This window comes from Sorex araneus, chromosome 1 (assembly GCF_027595985.1).
Source record: "Sorex araneus isolate mSorAra2 chromosome 1, mSorAra2.pri, whole genome shotgun sequence".
Classification (NCBI taxonomy): Eukaryota; Metazoa; Chordata; class Mammalia; order Eulipotyphla; family Soricidae; genus Sorex; species Sorex araneus.
The window spans coordinates 69,107,878-69,126,695 of NC_073302.1; the positions used below are offsets into that span (position 1 = coordinate 69,107,878).

General features: G+C 37.0%; 1 protein-coding gene across 7 annotated transcripts in view; it reads left to right on the top strand.

Annotated features, from left to right (window-relative positions):
* Nucleotides 1-18,818, top strand: part of RFX3 (regulatory factor X3) — a 333,475-nt gene that overhangs the window by 176,277 nt on the left and 138,380 nt on the right. For all 7 annotated transcript variants that reach the window (XM_055144130.1, XM_055144135.1, XM_055144140.1 and 4 more), the window contains one exon: nt 13,112-13,209. In XM_055144130.1, the coding sequence (XP_055000105.1) occupies nt 13,112-13,209 (98 nt within the window). The remainder of the gene's footprint in view (nt 1-13,111; nt 13,210-18,818) is intronic.

Here is an 18,818-nt window from a genome sequence, read left to right on the forward strand (position 1 = left end):
AATTACTTTCATTTGGAAAATATAGCATTATCCAACAAGAAGGAAAATAAGTTCAAGAACTTAAGATCTGAGATATTTTCATTTTGTGGGTACTTTGAAAGTCTCCCCATTCCCCGGGAACCATCAAATAGACAATGTTCAGCGTTGTAAAAATGAAGGTTTGACCACATAGGCTCAAGAATTTTGGAGAGAACAATGCTCTGGACTCCAGACCGGCCGACAACACCAGGGTGCCCCAGATGGAGAAGGTGCAGTCTCCCTGCCTTCCCCAGATGGAATCCCGGTGACACTGAGCTAACTAACATGGCTCTGGTATGTGGGGACCAGGACTATTTCTTCAAACCGCCTGGGGGTACTGGAACTGAGAAATTCCATCCCAGCTTCTAGTGCGCCCCTTGCCCTGGAAATCACACCCTCAACCTGCCCCTAGCGCCATCTTGCCATACTCGGCAGTGAAGAATCCTGGCTGGTGGGCATTGGAAGCCAGAGAATGCTCCAGACCCCAGACTGGGCTGACAACACCGGGGTGCCCCAGACAGAGAAGGTGCAGAGTCCCCACCTTCTCCAGATGGAATCCTGGTGACACTGAGCTTCTACTAACATGGCTCCAGTATGTGGGAACCGGAACAATTTCTCCAAGCCAAGCAGCCGCGCAACCTTTTCTGATATATAAAAAAAACGCTCAGGAACAGCTCCTCCACTCCTAAGTGGCCATGATCCCAGAGGCACAGAAACCAATCTCGGAACACAGCGGCTGCTGGCAGAAATGCTCCTGGACTGTGAACAAAGCTACGGCCCTGTGCAGCCCCGTGAGTGGAAAGGGTTTTGTCCCTCGGTCTTTTCCCCTTTGTGGCAACATAGTGACTGCCACCTTTCAGAGTGAATTGGACAGAGCCGTAGGAGCTTGCAGTGATGGGGCATGTGGAAAATCTCTTGATGTAGGGGGCAGAACCGCCCCTGCTCCCCACCCAAATGAGACTGCAAGCAGCTGCCCACGAACAGCTCCTCCACTCCTGAACAGCCATGATCTCAGAGGCACACAAACCAATCTAGGAATCCAGCAGCTCTTGGTAGAAATACCTCTGGACTTAATTACTAAAATACCAGAATTCCAAAACTGTGCGGCCACTCTTGTGGCTGTGCAACATCATATGCTCTTCGTTATCAGCAGTAGAAAACACATGATCTAATGATGCCTTTTTGACAGGTCTGATTGTTGGGGGGGGGGGGGGGGACTCCAAATAATAAAAGTTGGTTTTCTGTGGAAAATTGAATGTAATCAAAGTAAAGAGAGAGTAAAGTGAAAATCATCTGCCACAAAGGCAGGGTGTGGAGTGGGAGGGGAGGTATACTGGGGTTCTTGGTGGTGGAGCATGTGCACTGGTGAAGGGATGGGTGTTTGATCATTGTATGACTGATACTTAATCCTGAAAGCTTTATAACTGTTCTCAAGGTATTTCAATAAATAAAAAAATAAATAAATATTTGCCAATAAGACTATTAATTTCCTTAGTTTACCTAATATCTGGACTGGAGTGATAGCTCAGTGGTTAGGGTGTTTGCCCTGCACGAGGCCAACCTGGGTTTGATTTTTTCATCCGTCTTGGAGTGCCCAGTAAGCTACCGAGAGTGTCCCACCCACATGGCAGAACCTGGCAAGCTACCTGTGGTGTATTCCATATGCCAAAAACAGTAACAAGTCTCACAATGGAGACATTACTGGCACCCGCTCGAGCAAATCGATGAACACCGGGATGACAGTGCTATGACAGTGCTACCTAATATCTGTAGACTATAAATGACATTGTTGTTTATATATATATATATCCTGGGGATAATTTTTTTACTTCTTTCGCAGAGAATGGATAAATTTCTCATACAGATATTGTAATGGTTAGATTTCATTACTGATGGCATTCTGTTGTATCTAGTATAATATTTTAGAAATTAGACCAAGAACATTTGTCATCATTGAACAGTTAAAAATATAAGAGAAATTTTGCTTCTTCCTTCTAATTTTATCTTTGTCCATTTCAGTTTCAATTTTGACTGCTTTTCAGAGCTGCAGCTATAGTACAGTGGGTAGGGCATTTGCCTTGCACACGGCCGACCTGGGTTTGATTCCTAGCTTCCCATATGGTTCCCCCAGCACCACCAAGAGTAATTCCTGAGTGTATGAGCCAGGAGTAATGCCTGTGCATCGCCGGGTGTGACCCAAAAAACTAAATTTTGACTACTTTTTATTAGAATTCAAGAGTAGTTAAAATATTTGTTTATTCGCTTCAAAATTGTTTATTTATTTTGGGAAGAATGTTTACATTAACAAAACTTAATTTCCTGTAGAATATATTTAATATTTCCTCCCTCTCTCCTAAGGACTTGAATAAAATGTGCAATAAAATGTGATAGTTTAAAGATTTCACAAAGTTGAATGTAAACACATATTTTGGGCATAATAATAAAATCCCAACAGGATGTTAGTTTCTTTTTCTCTTTTAGCAGTGCTAAAGTGAATAACAAAGTGTCATAAAATTATAGAAACCAAGTTTATAGAATTTTCCTAAAATTATAAATAAAATGACTAGACTAGTAATTCAGTAAAGATATTAACATAAATGAATGTATAGCATAACAATATCAAATAATATCTGAGCAAATTGAAATTGAACAGTTACTTTAGGAGAGAAAAAAATAGCTTGATGTCTTTCTAAATTTTTAGTTTTGGTTTTTAATGATTTATTAAAAGGCAATACAAATGATCCCAACAGTTTACCTATTTTTGAAATAATAATCTTTCCTTAGTGGTTTTATCATATTTTAAAAGTACATTTATCTATATTTAGAAAATATCATGAATTTAAAATAGATTCACTGATAATTTCCTTTGCCATTTTCAGGACCTCATTTAATTTTGTATAATTATTTAATATTAATATTGTTTACAACTCTTTGAGGTCTTTGACAGAGCAGTATGAAAAATGTTTTTGCTCTGACTATGAACTTGAAAAAGGTGGAGGTGGGCTGAAATTCTATTACTCTCATTTTCATTGCTGTGACTGAATTTGTAAGTCTCTTTACATAAATTCTGAAGTAAGAGTTCTTTTCCTATCTCTTTTCTGTCTTTATTCTGAGGCAAAGGGATAATTTCTATGTTTTTCTTTTACAGTTCCTAATAACAGGGCCCTGCTGTCAAAAGGAAAACCAAATAAATAATCCTTCACCTAAAAACTTACTAAGCAAAAAACACTCCAGGATCTTAATTTCTGATTGGTAGCACTGTAGCACTGTCGTCCCATTGTTCCATTTGCTCAAGTGGGCACCAGTAACATACACATGTATGTTAGATGTAGGTAATTTTCTCTTTTTCTTTGGTTTCTTTTTTTTTTGCTTCCTCCACTATCATTATAACATTGAAAAAGTACTTTATTTAATTGCAGCAATTATGTACATTTCTATTTCAAGGAGTTCCCATAACTGTAAATAGTGAATACGTATGAAATTGTAATATCTTCCAAATATGCTGTAATTAATTCAATATTTGTACTATGTAGTTCGGACTGTTCAGTTTGGATTTCTCATTACTTTGTCAGTTCTTTAACTTGGTAGATAATCATGTCTTTATTTTTCCTTGTACTATGAAGTCTCAGTGCAGTGACGGGATATATTTATATGTTTATGTCGTAGATGTGTTATTCAACCTCATCATATTTTTGATTTTCACAGTTTAACTCTATGTTATTTATTAAAACTTTATGAGAGAAATCTTGATATACATGTATTATCTTATTTATGGCTGAAATCAAGTGACATATAGAGATCAAATGACAGATGTAGAAGATAATATTCTTATTTTTTAGTTAATTCTAAAAATTATTCAAGATGTATTGTAATTATATATGGTTACACAGTGCCATTGCATTTGTATTTAATATTTTTGTATGTTTGAAAAAATCCTAGACAGAATAGATGGAATTTTTAGAGAAAATAAAATTTCTCATTTTTATTTTGCACCAATAAAATTCTTACCTAAAGAGAATAGTTCTCATTTAAAAGCTGCTTTAAGTTTCATTGACCTCTTTTTTGTTTCTGTTTTTTTGGACCACAGTTGGGCAATACTAAAAGGCTTTATGCTTAGACACCAGGTCTAGCAGTGCTTGTAGACCACATGCAGTGCCAAGATTCAACCACTGTCACTATAGCTATGGCTGTAGCTATGGGCAAGGCAAGCACCTTAACCTTAGTGCTGTCTCTTGGCCTAGTACAAAGGCTTTAAATTAGGTCTTCTGTTTCCAAATGAACTGATTTTTTTCATTTCACTACATTAGCTCCAATTGAATACAATTCATTGACAATATGTTGATACCAAGCCATTTGCTGTCATCTGTATTAATGAGTCCTAAGAGAAAACAATAAAAGAGGGAGACAGTTCTTCGTGGGGTAAAATAAATAAGACTTCTTAGAGAAACTAAAATTTATCATTTGGTTTTTTTGACATATTTATTATAATTTTTAGTTTGGGGGTCAAACCTGGCTGTGCTCAGGGCTTAGTCCTGGTTTGTGCTCAGGAGTTATTTCTGAGGTTTTTCAGGAGATTATATGTGGTGCCAGGAATCCAATCTGTATCAGCGGCTTGCAAGGCAAGTTTTACAGATGTACTCTCTCCTGACCTTTACTTTCTAAAAAAAATTGAAGTGTTATTAATTTGCCAGTTGCATTACTGTTTTACCATTTTATTTATAGACTGGAGCGATAGCACAGTGGGTAGTACATTTGCCTTGTACGTGGTCGACCCAGGTTCGATTTCTCCTTTCCTCTTGGAGAGCCTGACAAGCTACCGAGAGTATCCCGCCCACATGGCAGAGCCTGGCAAGCTACCCCTGGCATATTTTATATGCCAAAAATAGTAACAAGTCTCACAATGGAGACATTACTGGTGTCCGCTCGAGCAAATTGATGAACAATGGGACGACAGTGCTACAATGCTACTATGTATTTGAGGAGTACAATATACCTTATTTATATTTTTATTTGTTTTCTCAAGGTCTTTTGATATTATAACCATATAATAATTTGTCTTTTAAAACTTATTTTTCATACTCTTATTTTTAAACTGTATATTTAAAATGTATTATAGTGAAGAGAATATATTAGAGCTTAAAATATTTTTACTCATTCTGACCATCAAAATTCAAATTTTCTACATTAAGTAAAATTACTCATATGATTATATTTAATGTAGAATCTTTCTGTTTTCCCTTTTTGTCACTGTCACTGTCACTGTCATCCCGTTGCTCATCAATTTGCTGGAGCGGCCACCAGTAACGTCTCCATTGTGAGAATTGTTACTGTTTTTGGCATATCGAATACACCATGGGGAGCTTGCTAGGCTCTGCCGTGCGGGCGAGACACTTTCGGTAGCTTGTGGGGGTCTCTGAGAGTGGTGGAGAAATCGAACCCGGGTTGGTTGCGTGCAAGGCAAATGCCCTACCTTCTGTGCTATCGCTCCAACCCTCTTTTTTCCTATTGTATTTTCATTTCCTCCACTTTTGTCTCCTACTGAGTACATTGTTTTTTAGTCATTAAACTTTTTTAGTTTGGGAGACACAACTGGAGATGCTCAGGTATTACTCCTGGTTACTCCTGGGGAACCATATGGGATGTCGGGGATTGAATCTGGTTGGCCAGTGCAAGGCAAGTGCCTTACCATCTGTACTGTTGCTCTGGCTCTGAATTGTCAAACCTTATCTATGCTACTGGCTATATATTTTATCATAATTTTAGTATGTTTATTATGTATCTTAACTATCACAACCAATGAAAAAATTTAATACTTAATACAGAAAATAGCATACGAAGCAATATTTTCATAACACATTTTTGCTGCTTTTTTTAAACATACATTTATTTTTCATATTTATGGTTACTCAATATACATTGTAACTTATTCTATGTGGTTAAGGATTACTAACATAGTGGGGTTTTTTTTTTGTTTGTTCATTTGTTTTTGCTTTTTGGGTCACACCTGCCGATGCACAGGGGTTATTCCTGGCTCTGCACTCAGGGGTTAATTCTGGCGGTGCTCAGGGGACCATATGGGATGCTGGGAATTAAACTTCGGTTGGCTGTGTGAAAGACAAACGCCCTACCCACTGTGTTATCGCTCCAGCACCTAACATAGTATCTTTAAGATGAGGAAACCAAAAAGAAACTGAAAACAATAGCAACTTCTCCAAATTTTCTCATTTCATTATATAAAACCATTATTCATCTCATATTATTTTTCCACAAACCATAAGAAATTTCTTTGACATTACCTTCCTTGGAGGTCTGCTTATGTTTGTTAAAAAAATTATTTTTCTTGAGCCAGAGTGATACTACAATAGATAGGGTGCTCGCAATTGACCTGGATTCAATTCCTGGTACATATATGGTTCCTTGATCCCCACCAGGAGTGATCTCTGAGCACAGACTGAGGAGTAAGCGCTGATCACTGCTGGATGTGGCCCCAATGCCTCCCCCTCACTTCTCCAGATAAAAACTTTTCCTTTTGTTTTGAAAGATATTTTACTGGTTATAATTTTTTTGTTTTTATTTTTTAACTAGAGAACTGTGGTGTAGAAAGTTATTGATAGTTGAGTTTTAGGCATATAATATTTCAACACCAGTGCCACCTTCCCTCCACTAGAGTTCCCGTTTTCCCTCTCCACCCATCCCCACATGCAAACTTGACAAGCACATTATAAAGTTTCACTTAGGTCTCATGTTTTTAGTTTTGTTGAGTCTGTTTTTTGACTGTATGACTATACCACTTTCCCATATCACCAGTATAACTGAAGTCCTGATGCCTATTCACCCATTACTTCTATTTCTTTTCTCTCCCCACTGACCCCTGCCCTCACCCCCCAATTTCTTTCCTTCTCTGTCCTTCTCTCTAAATACCGGGTTTAAGGGTGATCTTGACATTCTGTTACTGCTTTAATGATGTTATTTATCTTTTGCTTGATTTTGGACAGTAAGTTTTCTGTCCTCCTACTGTTTTTGTTAACTTGCATATAAATTTTCTCTTTATCACTGGTTTTGGCAGTTTATGGTGACAGTTTACTCTAAGTTGGTGTGGTTTCCTGATCTACACATTGGTTTACAGTGAACTTTTAGAGTTATCTGTTTATAGTCTCTATCAAGGTTGAAAAAGTTTCTACTACTTTATTTTCTATTTTCCCTTTGTACTACAGAATTTTTCCTATAATTCATTTAACTGTTCAACTTTTCACACTTACTCAGACATATAAGTTTTTGTGCTGATAATTATAAAATATTCTTATGGGCCAGAGAGATGAAAGAGGTCTTATGGCACTTGTGTTGCATATGGCCAACTCAGTTTTGATTTTTGGAACTGCGTGTGGTTGCCCAAGCACCACCAGGAGTTACTCCTGAGCACTGAGCAAGCAGTAGCCCCTGAACACCTCTGGGCGTGACCCCAAATGCCCCCAAAACAAATGCACAAGATAAGTGGTAGAAGAATCAAGGTGATTGTTTTGCATGCAGCCAGTCTGAGTTCCCTGAGACACCTCCAGGAATGATCCCTAGACACAGGACCAACAATAAGCCTTGTCACTGCCACATGTAACCCCCAAACCTAAAATAAGAGAAAACAAATAAAAATAAACTTTTGAAAATAATAATGTATAGTAATTCCTCCGGTGATGACTATTTCTGTAGAAGAAAGCACAAAGACATCAAGTAGTATATTTGCCTGTTTGTAAACTGCTTTCTTAGAAAACAATTTTTTTATGTTGATATTAACTCTTAGGCACCAGATAATAGGAACCAAGGACTGTGAAGAACTATTGACTCCATATCTATGAGATGAAGATAGTAGATAGTTCTAGAACATTGCACCAAAACATAAAGCAGAGGTGTTAAGATAGGGTATACTCTCTCTGTTTGAAGGGAGTGCTATTGAATAAAATGGGAATGTTTTAACAAAATAACGACTGTTACTGTGACTGAAGAACATGTAATACATTTAGAAGCCAAGATTCATGAGGGTGTAAGTAAATCAAATCAAGTTAAAAACCACTTTGTTCATTTTGGGAGGGAGCTAGGGCATAAGATTATTATTTAACTGAAGTTGGAAAGACAATAGAGACAAAGACCAGGAGAGTTGGTTCTTGAAGGAATCCTTCGGTATGGAAGGGGAGAAATAGTTCAGGAAGGGAACCACAGTGACAATGAGAGAAGGAAATAATCACTCTAGACCAGAATTAGGTGCTGGAAAAAGATAAAATTTTATGCATGATTGGATAATCAGTAACAGTATTATTCCCATGGTGCCTTAAAGGGGGAACAAAGAACTAAAAGAAAAAAGGAAAAAATGTCATAGAGGCAGGATGGGGGTGGGAAGAAAACTGGGAACATTGGTGGAGGGAGGGACCACCGATGAAGGAATTGGTGTTGGAACATTGTACACCTAAAACTCAGTCAAGAATAACTCTATAACTTTGTACTTCATGGTAATTCAATTAAAGAAAAAAAGGAAAACTTTTTTTTTTTCAAAAAAGATCATCATTTTGAGCAACCATAAAAGATTCAAGGGACTAGAGTGACAGAACAAAGAGTAAGGTGTTTGCCTTGCATGCAATCCAGATTTGATCCTCAGATTCCAGGCATCCCATATGGTCTCCTGAACCCACCAGGAGTAAGCCCTGAGCACAGCAAGGTGTGACCCCCACAACAAGAAAGAAAGAAGAAAAGTCAGGCATTTAACCAACTCTTCCTATACAAGTCATTTTTAAAAGCTACCAGATAATAAGACTTCTTTATAGAAGTTTATGAATAAATAAAGAAGGAATACTGATTAAATTACTACAAGTTAGTAATCTTATTTGAATTATCACTAGAAGATGGTAAATATGTTCTGATAAAACATTAATAGAAATAAAAAGTATAGTAATGGCTCTAGCTGAGAACACTTGACTCCACTCAGAAAAAGAGACAACCAGTTGCTGTATGCAGCTGATATGATGTAATAGAGAAGATGTTGCTTTTCAAAAATTAAACCTGTTGCAGATCCTCGATCAAGATACCAACTTAAAAGAAACTGAGAGATAAACTTAAAAATTGACATTCCAAGGACACTCTCAGAAAAATCTAGAATTCCAGAAATTGTGTGAGTTAAAATAATTCAGTTTCATTAGAACTTAATGATCAAACATTAAAAAGGATAGGAAAATAAGATTAAAAGAGAAAGATAGTAATTGAAATTTTTATGAATCCTGATTTTTTATTTTTTTAAATTATTTATTTAAAGTTTTTGTTAGTGAATCACTGTGATATACAGTTACAAAATTATGAACTTTTGTGTTTGCATTTCACTCATACAGTGATCGTTTACCCATCCCTCCACCAGTGCCTATTCTCCTTCACCAATGATCCCAGTATCCCTCTCAACCACCACCATCTCATCCCCCACCACCCCACCCTACCTCTGCAGCAGGGCATTCCCATTTGTTTATCTCCTATTGGGTGTTGTAGTTTGCAGTAGAGGTATTGAGTGGCCTTCATGTTTGGTCTACAGTCTACTTTCAGCTCACATCTTTCTATCAAATGGGTCCTCCCAACATCCTCTACTTGGTATTCCTTCTCTCTATGAGCTGCCTTTTCCCCCAGCATGTGAGACCAGTTTCCAAGCTGTGGGGCAGACCTCCTGATCCTTATCTCTACTACTCTTGGGTGTTAGTCTCCCACTCTGTTATTCTATATTCCACAGATGAGTGCAGTCTTTCTATGTTTGTCTCTCTCTTTCTGACTCATTTCACTTAACATGATACTTTCCCTTGATCCACTTATATGCAGATTTCATGACTTCATCTTTTCTAATAGCTGCATAGTATTCTATTGTGTAGATATACCAGTTTCTTTAACCAGTCATCTGTTTTTGGGTACTCTGTTTTTTTCCAGATTTTGACTATTGTAAACAGTGCTGTAATGAACATACAAATGCAGATGTCATTTCTACTATACCTTTTTGCCTCTCCAGGATATATTCCCAAGAGTGGTATTGCTGGGTCAAATGGGAGCTCAATTTCTAATTTATTGGGAATTAATAAATTCGTCCATATTGTTTTCCAAAAGGGCTGTACCAGTCGGCATTCCCACCAGAAGTGAAGGAGAGTCCCTTTCTGTCTACATCTGCGCCAACACCAGTTGCTTTTCTTTTGGATGTGAGCCAGTCTCTGTGGTGTGAAATGATATTGCATCATTTTAATCTGCATCTCCCTGATGATTAGTTATGTAGAGCATTTTCTCTTATGTCTTTTAGCCATTCGGATTTCTTCTTTGAGAAAATTTCTGTTCATTTCCATCCCTCATTTTTTTAAAAAAAAATTTATTGAATCACCATGAGAAAAGTTAAAAAGCTTTCAGGCTTAAGTCTCAGTCATACAATGATCAATCACCCATCCCTTCACCAGTGTACATGTTCCACTACCAAGAACCCCAGTATACCTCTCATCCCACCCCCACCCCCTGCCTGAGTGGCTGATAATTTTCACTTTACTTTCTCTTTACTTTCATTACATTCAATATTTCAACAGGAAACTCACCATTATTATTTGGAATTTTCCCCCAACAATCAGACCTGCCAAAAAGGCATCATTTGATAATTTGATCAATTCATTTTTGCTGGAACTTAATTCCTGTAGAATGTTTCCATTGCTGAGAATGAAGAGCATATGAGGTTTTGGATTTCTGGTATTTTAGTAATTAAGTCCAGAGAAATTTCTGCCAGAAATCACATCATTGCAAGCTTGTACCTCTGTTTAGTGGGCTTTATAAGATGGCAGTCCCCACGTCGCCGCCTGGGAAAGGAAAGGCCAAGAAAGAAAAACCTTTCCCCTCCGGGGCGGAATGGGGCCGTAGCTTAGTTCACAGTCTAGAGGCATTTCTGCAAGAAGCCGCTGGGTGCTAAAAGCAGTTAGTTGGCCTCCAAGATCATGAGCATTCAGGAACAGAGGGGCTGCTCTCCATCCCCTGTTTTTTTATGGGGTTGGATGTTTTCTTCTTGTAGAGTTCAACCAGTGCCTTGTATATCCTTGATATTAACCCCTTATCAGATGGGTGTTGGGTGAGTATCCTTTCCCATTCTGTACACTGTCTCTGTATTTTGGTCACTTTCTTTTGAGGTGCAGAAGCTTATTAGTTTAAGATAGTCCCATTTGTTTATCTCTGTTTTCACTTGCTTGGCCAGTGGCGTGTCATCTTTGAAAATACCTTTAGCTTCAATGTCCTGGAGGTTTTCGCCAACCTTGTCTCCCATGTACCTTCTGGATTCTGCTCTGATGTTGAGATCTTTTTTTTTTTTTTTTTTTTTTTTAAATTTATTTATTTTTAATTAGAGAATCACCGTGAGGGTACAGTTACAAGATGTTGAGATCTTTAATCCACTTTGACATGACTTTCATACATGATGTTAGGTAGAGATCTGAGCCCATTTTTTTGCATGTAGCTGATGGATCCTGATTTTAATAGCCAACTGTAAGAAGACATTGGAATAGTCAGAAAAATTTGAAGTGATGGGAATTTCAGTATGCTAGGAATTTGTTAATGTTTTATGTGACACATGAAAAAGTGCTCTACATCACTAATCATCAGAGAGATGCAGATCAAAACAACCACGATATACCACCTCATACCACAGAGGCTAGCACACATCCAAAAGAACAAAAGCAACCACTGTTGGAGAGGACGTGGGGAGAAAGGGACCCTTCTACACTGCTGGTGGGAATGCCAACTAGTTTAGCCCTTTTGGAAAACAATATGGACGATTCTCAAAAAATTAGAGGTTGAGCTCCCATTTGACCCAGCAATACCACTGCTGGGAATATATCCCAGAAAAGCCAAAAAGTATAGTCGAAATGACATCTGCACTTATATGTTCATCGCAGCACTGTTTACAATAGCCAGAATCTGGAAAAAACCCAAGTGCCCTAGAACAGATGACTGGTTGAAGAAACTCTGGTACATCTATACAATGGAATACTATGCAGCCATTAGAAAAAAATGAGGTCATGACGTTAGCATATAAGTGGATCAGCATGGAAAGTACCATGCTAAGTGAAATGAGTCAGGAAGAGAGAGACAGACATAGAAAGATTGCACTCATCTGTGGAATATAGAATAATAGACTGTAAGACTAACACCCAAGATTAGTAGAAATAAGTACCAGGAGGTTGTCTCCATGGCTTGGAGGCTGGTCTCTCATTCTGGGCAACTCAGAGAAGGGAACACCAAGTAAAATGTGGCCGGAGGTCATGCGGGGGAAGGGTGATTGATGCGTGCCGAATATAGACTAGAGACTGAACACAATGGCCACTCAACACCTTTATTGCAAACCACAACACCTAATCAGAGAGAGAGAGATCAAAAGGGAATACCCTGCCATAGTGGCAGTGTGGGGTGGGGGGAGATGGGACTGGGGAGGTTGGGAGAGATGCTGGGTTTACTGGTGGTAGAGAATGGGCACTGGTGAAGGGATGGGTTCTCGAACTTTGTATGGGGGAAACATGAGCACAAAAATGTATAAATCTGTAACTGCACCCTCACGTTGATTCACTAATTAAAAATAAATTATTTATTTAAAAAAATGTTTTATGTGACATCAGTATTGTGTGTTTTTGTCAATAGTAGCTCTTATATCTTAGAAGTTAGTTGGAATATTTATAGTAAAAATTATACAATCAGCAGCTTCTTGTAAATCATGAGGAATAAGTAGAGAGGTCTAATGATTATCTTGAATGATGGGGCTTATTAGAGTATTCTTTCTTCTCTTGTGTGTTTGAATTCCCTGTTATGGATTGTAATTAAAAATTTAACTTTCAAAGCTATTAAAGAGAATTTTATAGTTCCACAAAATATGCTAGGAACTTTCAAATTTTTACTCTACACATGTAAAACGTTATTTGTTCCAATTGTAGATATGTGTCCAGGAATGTATAAGCAAGGGTGTTATGAATTTATTCAGCATAAGTGCTTTTGTTGATCTGTCCCTAATATATACTTTTATTTGAAATGGCATGGATTTAATTTTTTTCGTACAATATTTGTTTTTCAGGTACAGCAAGTACAGACTGTGCAGCAGGTACAACATGTCTATCCAGCTCAGGTGCAGTATGTGGAAGGAAGTGATACCGTCTATACCAATGGAGCAATGTAAGTTTATGTGTAAGAGGTTTTTAAGTATCACTTGGCTGATGAAAACTAATATGCTTTTTATACATTTCACATGCTTTCTCTTCACAATATTTAAGTTGTTTCCTTGCATCACTGTAAATTTTAAAATTAGAAGTTATTGAAATTAGGCTGTTTTAAGCTTTGTGTTTACTAAGAGTATATATTCATTTTTACTGGAACTTAATTCCTGTAGAATGTTTCAGATATCTAAGATTATTGGACTGTGGATATTTTCTCTCATCCATTCGGCTGTCTCTTTATTTTATTTTATTTTATTTTATTTTATCTTACTTTTGTTTGTTTGTGGGGAGCCACATTTAGCAGTGCTCAGGGATCACTCCTAGATGACTCCAGGGATCATTATATGTGGTTCTGGGGATCGAACCAGGTAGGCCTCAAACTAGGGAAACAACCTACCTGCTGTATTATCACGCTAGCCCCTGTCTTTTTATTTTAATCTGGGTTTCTTTACCATGCATAAGCTTTCTTTATTTCTTTATTTTGATGCAGTCTCCTTTGTTTATTTTTTTAATATTCTTTGCTAATGAAGTTTATTTAAGTTTTGAAGATCCCTTTAAGGTCTATACCTGGAATGTTGTTCCTGTGTTCTTCTTGTATTTTATGAATTCTGGTCCAGTTTCAAAGTGCTTATCCACTTTGAGTTAACTTTTGGAAATTTTTGAGATATAGATCCAGATTTATTTATTTATTTTTGCATTTGGCTATTCAGGTTTACTAACACCATTTGCGAAAGATATTCGCCTTTTAGATTATTATTATTATTATTATTATATTATTTTGAAAGAGGCTCTTCTTGGTCTACTTCATGCATCTAACTTCTTTTATTTTTTAATTGAATCACCATGAGATACAGTTACAAAGCTTTCATGTTTGAGTTTCAGTCATACAATGATCAAACACCCATCCCTCCACCAGTGCACATTATACACCACCAATGCCCCCAGTATACCCCACCTGTCCAACCCTCCCCGTCTCCATGGCACACAATTTCCCCCATCTCTCTCTCTACATTGGGGCATATGGTTCATGCATCTAACTTCTTTATCATGAATGAACTGTCCATATATCTGAGTCTTTGGGCTCTCAGTTTTATTGCATTGGTTCGGCTTGTCTTTATTTCAGTACCACAGAGTTTTGATGACTATAACTTTATAGTGTAACATCAGGGAATGCAATTCCTCACATATTTTTTCTCAAAATTGCCTTGGCTATTTGCAGAATTTTATGATTCTGTTAAAATTTTAGTAGTATTTGTTCTAATCCTTGAAGAATTTCATTTTATTTTTATAGGGATTTAATCAAATCTTATCTTTGGTTAGGACAGTCATTTCAACGGTCCTAATTCTTCCAGTCAATGAGCGTGGCATATTTTCTCATTTCTCTTTTCTATTTCTTTCAATTCTGATTTGTAGGTTTCTACACAGAGACTTTCACATGTTTTGTTAGATTGATTCTAGGTATTTGATGCTTTTGAACTCCATTTCAAATGGAGGTGTCTTTTTAATTTTTTTCTCGCCTAGTTCATTTTTTTTTGCATATACAAATGCAGCAGATACTTGCTGAATTGTAATCATCTACTTTGTTGTGTTGATTGTTTCTAAGAGTTTTTATTAGAGTCGTTGGTGTTGTTTGTGTATATTATCACGTTATCTGCAAGTAATGATAGTTTAGTTTATCTTCCAATTTAGCTGTCTTTGATTTTCTTTCTTGCTGATTGCTATAGTGAGCTGCTCAGATACAGAAACATCCAATGTCCATAATTGTGATATATGTACAAAATAGAAATAGTGAGTAAATAAGATAACAGTGAGTACTTAAAATAGTGAGTAACTAAGATACAGAAACAACTCAATGTCCAAGGCAGCTAAACAGGTAAGGTAATTGTGATACATGTGCAAAATTATGAGATAAGAAAAGATCAAATCTTAAAATTTGCTGCACCTTGGCTAGAACTAGAAGTCATTATATTAAATGAAATGTCAGAGGGAAAGCATATGCCAGATTATCTCACTTACCTATGATGTATAAAGAAACTAACCAAGGGAATGGATACAATTGAATGATGATAAACCCTTGACTTATGAGCAAAAAGTGAAACCACAAAGCAATGATGAGAAGAGGGGCTAAAAGAGGTGAACTAAAGTGACATAATAACAACATGAAGGGTCTTGGCATTTTGGTGCTGGTGAAGGTCCAATAAGTAGCCTTGTGCAACAAAACTGTAAAAGTTATCACTGCCTGAACCAGGTTATCTTAAATACAGTAAATAAATAAATAAGGAGAGTTTCTGTACATGTTGCCTGTACACTAATACAATACTAATTTTAAAATGAGGTATTTATGTTAATCTGTAAGTCCCATGAGAGTAGCAATTTTTGTGTTTTGTGTGTGTTTTTTTTTAACTGCAATAAATCTAACACCAGAAGAATATTGGATGCTTTGAAAGAGTTAAATTATTTGTTCTTACTATTAACTAAAAACCTAGAACCTAGTTTATGAACTATTTTTATAATCATGGTCAAAATAATTATTCTAATATCTAAAACAATTAATTCAGGACTTGGTACTAAATACATGATACAAAACAGAAAGCTCTTGTTGACCTAACCCTTACCTCTTTCCTTACCTTTTTTTCTTACTTTTGATTACATTACCACTTCCTTTAAACCTCTAATTCATATTAGAAAAAATTCATTTTCCTACCTTAGCATTTTCCTCATTCCTACTTCTCTAGCTTTATCCTCCACCTCTTTCAGAAACAACCAGTGTTGCAAATGGTCCCCAAATAGTCCCATATCATTCCTTGTATTTTGAAAGCCCTGCTTTTTTCCTTTCTCTTGTACCTAATCTAGTTTGTACAATAATATTTATGTATGTGTGTATACACTTACACACATTCTAGATATATAGAGAATGGGTATTTATATATACTAATATGTGAACACCCAATTCCCTCTGTAGTTAACTTATCCTTCCTCTGTAGGGTAAATACTATGTTCTTTCTGACTTTCACTTCAAGCATGGTGCTATGCATACTGGTTGTATAAGGTGATTGGCACATAATACAGGGTCACTAAATTTCTGTTACTCTAGTGAGCCTATAATTATCTGCATAAAACATACCATAACTATATTTACTTGTGAATAAGCAAGACCACATAGAGTTTACATTTGGGATGTCTACTTAAGCTCAAATTTCTATTGACATTTATAACAGCAACAACAAAAAAATGTGATGCTTACTACTTAGACCTTTGGCTATCAGGAAAAAAATAAATAGATACTAGATACTGCTAAAGGTCATTCTCTTGTATTGTGTTTTTATCCTTGCCTGTGGTATTTCTTTTTAAGGACCCCAGAGGAAAGTTATTAATCAAGCCGATATCACTTCTTACCTAATTTGTTCTCCATTTCAAAGATATTCTAAATAAAGCTTTGCCAATCCCCCTGGGAGTACTTATTTCCATAACTACTGTCTGTTTCCATAACATTTCGTCTTACATTTATTGCTATATTCTATCAGCTGAGAAATATAGAACATCTGACAAATAGAGGTTTCAACAAATTAGAGCTTTTGCTGTTGTTAGTTAAGCAGCTAGGTAGCATATTTTTAAAGTCATTGTAACTATGGTGTTCAAATAAGCCATATGGAGAAAATATTACAAGCTGATATATATAGCAGAGGGAGCACAGCTGGATGGATACATCATGAAAGTTACTCCAGTAGATCTCTGGCGTCATACAATGCAATGTATTTCTAGGGGATAGGGCAGCTGGCTCTATTGTAAAGAAATTAATAATATTGAGAATGCAAGAGTAGGTACCTTGGAAGCTCAGTTCATCAACCTTAAGTTTAATTCAGCCAGCTTAGTTTTTTTATGGTGATTATATATATATATATGTATATATATATATATATATTTATTTTTAAATTAGTGAATCACCATAAGGGTACAGTTACAGATTTACACATTTTCATGCTTGTTTTTCCCTCACACAATGTTCGAGAACCCATCCCTCCACCAGTGTCCATTCTCCACCACCAATGAACCCAGTATCTCTCCCACCCCCCAATCCTATCCCCCTCACCCCACCCCGCCTCTGTGGCAGGGCATTCCCTTTTGTTCTCTCTCTCCTTTTGGGTGTTGCGGTTTGCAATAGGGGTATTGAGTGGCCATCGTGTTCAATCTATAGTCTACTTTCAGCACACATCTCCCCTCCCGAGTGGGTCCTCCAACCACAGTTTACTTGATATTCCCTTCTCTACCTGAACTGCCTTTTCCCCCAGCATGTGAGGCCAGCTTCCAAGCCATGGAGCCAACCTCCTGGTACTTATTTCTACTATTCTTGGGTGTTAGTCTCCTACTCTGTTATTTTATATTCCATAGATGAATGCAATCTTTCTATGTCTGTCAGCCAGCTTAGTTTTAAGCTTCTAGAAAACAATAGAAAATGTACCTTTTAAATAATATGCAATGGCACTTCCTCCAAGTCTGTTGCTGATACTCGTTTAGCAGCTCAAGGATATCAGGAGAACTAAGATTTTTTTTTGGTATGACTTAAGATAAATGCTTCAGTTTAAACTATCTCATCTGCAATGGATTGGTACAGGTCCTAAGATGTAGAAGGGTTGAAAATCAGTGGTCTATTACTTCAGTTGTAACTGCCAAAGAGTGTGTTAGACAAGTGACTGTCAACTGTGTAAAAAAGAATACAGATTAGTTGCAATCATTGACCAGTCCTCCTAAACCCTATTTACCCTGTCCATGGATATTATTTTTCTACTATATATGTTTTTATATGCCACAAATGAATGCAGTCATTCTCTATCTATCCCTTTCCTTCTGACTCATTTCACTCAACATGATACTCTTCATGTCCATCCATTTATAGGCAAATTTCATGACTTCATATTTTCTGACAGCTGCATAGTATTCCATTGTGTAGATGTTCCATAATTTCTTTATCCATTCATCTGTTCTTGGGCACTCAGGTTGTTTCCAGATTCTGGCTATGGTGAACAATGCTGCAATGAACATCGGGGTACATATGGTGCTTCTGCTGTGTGTTTTGTTGCCCCCCAGGTATATTCCCAGGTGTGGTATTGCTGGGTCAAATGGGAACTCAGTTTCTAGTTTTTTGAGAAATGTCCATATTGTTTTCCAAAAAGGCTGGACCAGTCGGCGTTCACACCAACAGTGAAGGAGAGTCGCTTTCTCCCCACATCCATGCCAAAACCAGTTGCTTTTGTTCTTTTGGAAGTGTGCCAGTCTCTGTGGTGTGAGATGATATCTCATTGTTGTTTTGATCTGCATCTCTCTGATTATTAGTGATGAAGAGCAGTTTTTCATGTGCCTTTTGGCCACTCAGATTTCTTCTTTGACAAAGTTTCTGTTCATTTCATTGCCCCTTTTTCTGATGGGATTGGAGGGTTTTTTAGCAGCTCAAGGATATCAGGATAACTAAGATTTCAGCCAGTTCCTTGTATATCCTTAATATTAACCTCTTATCAGAAGGGTATTGGGTGTGGGACTGAGGATAGGTAAGATAGAAAGAGACTGCTATGA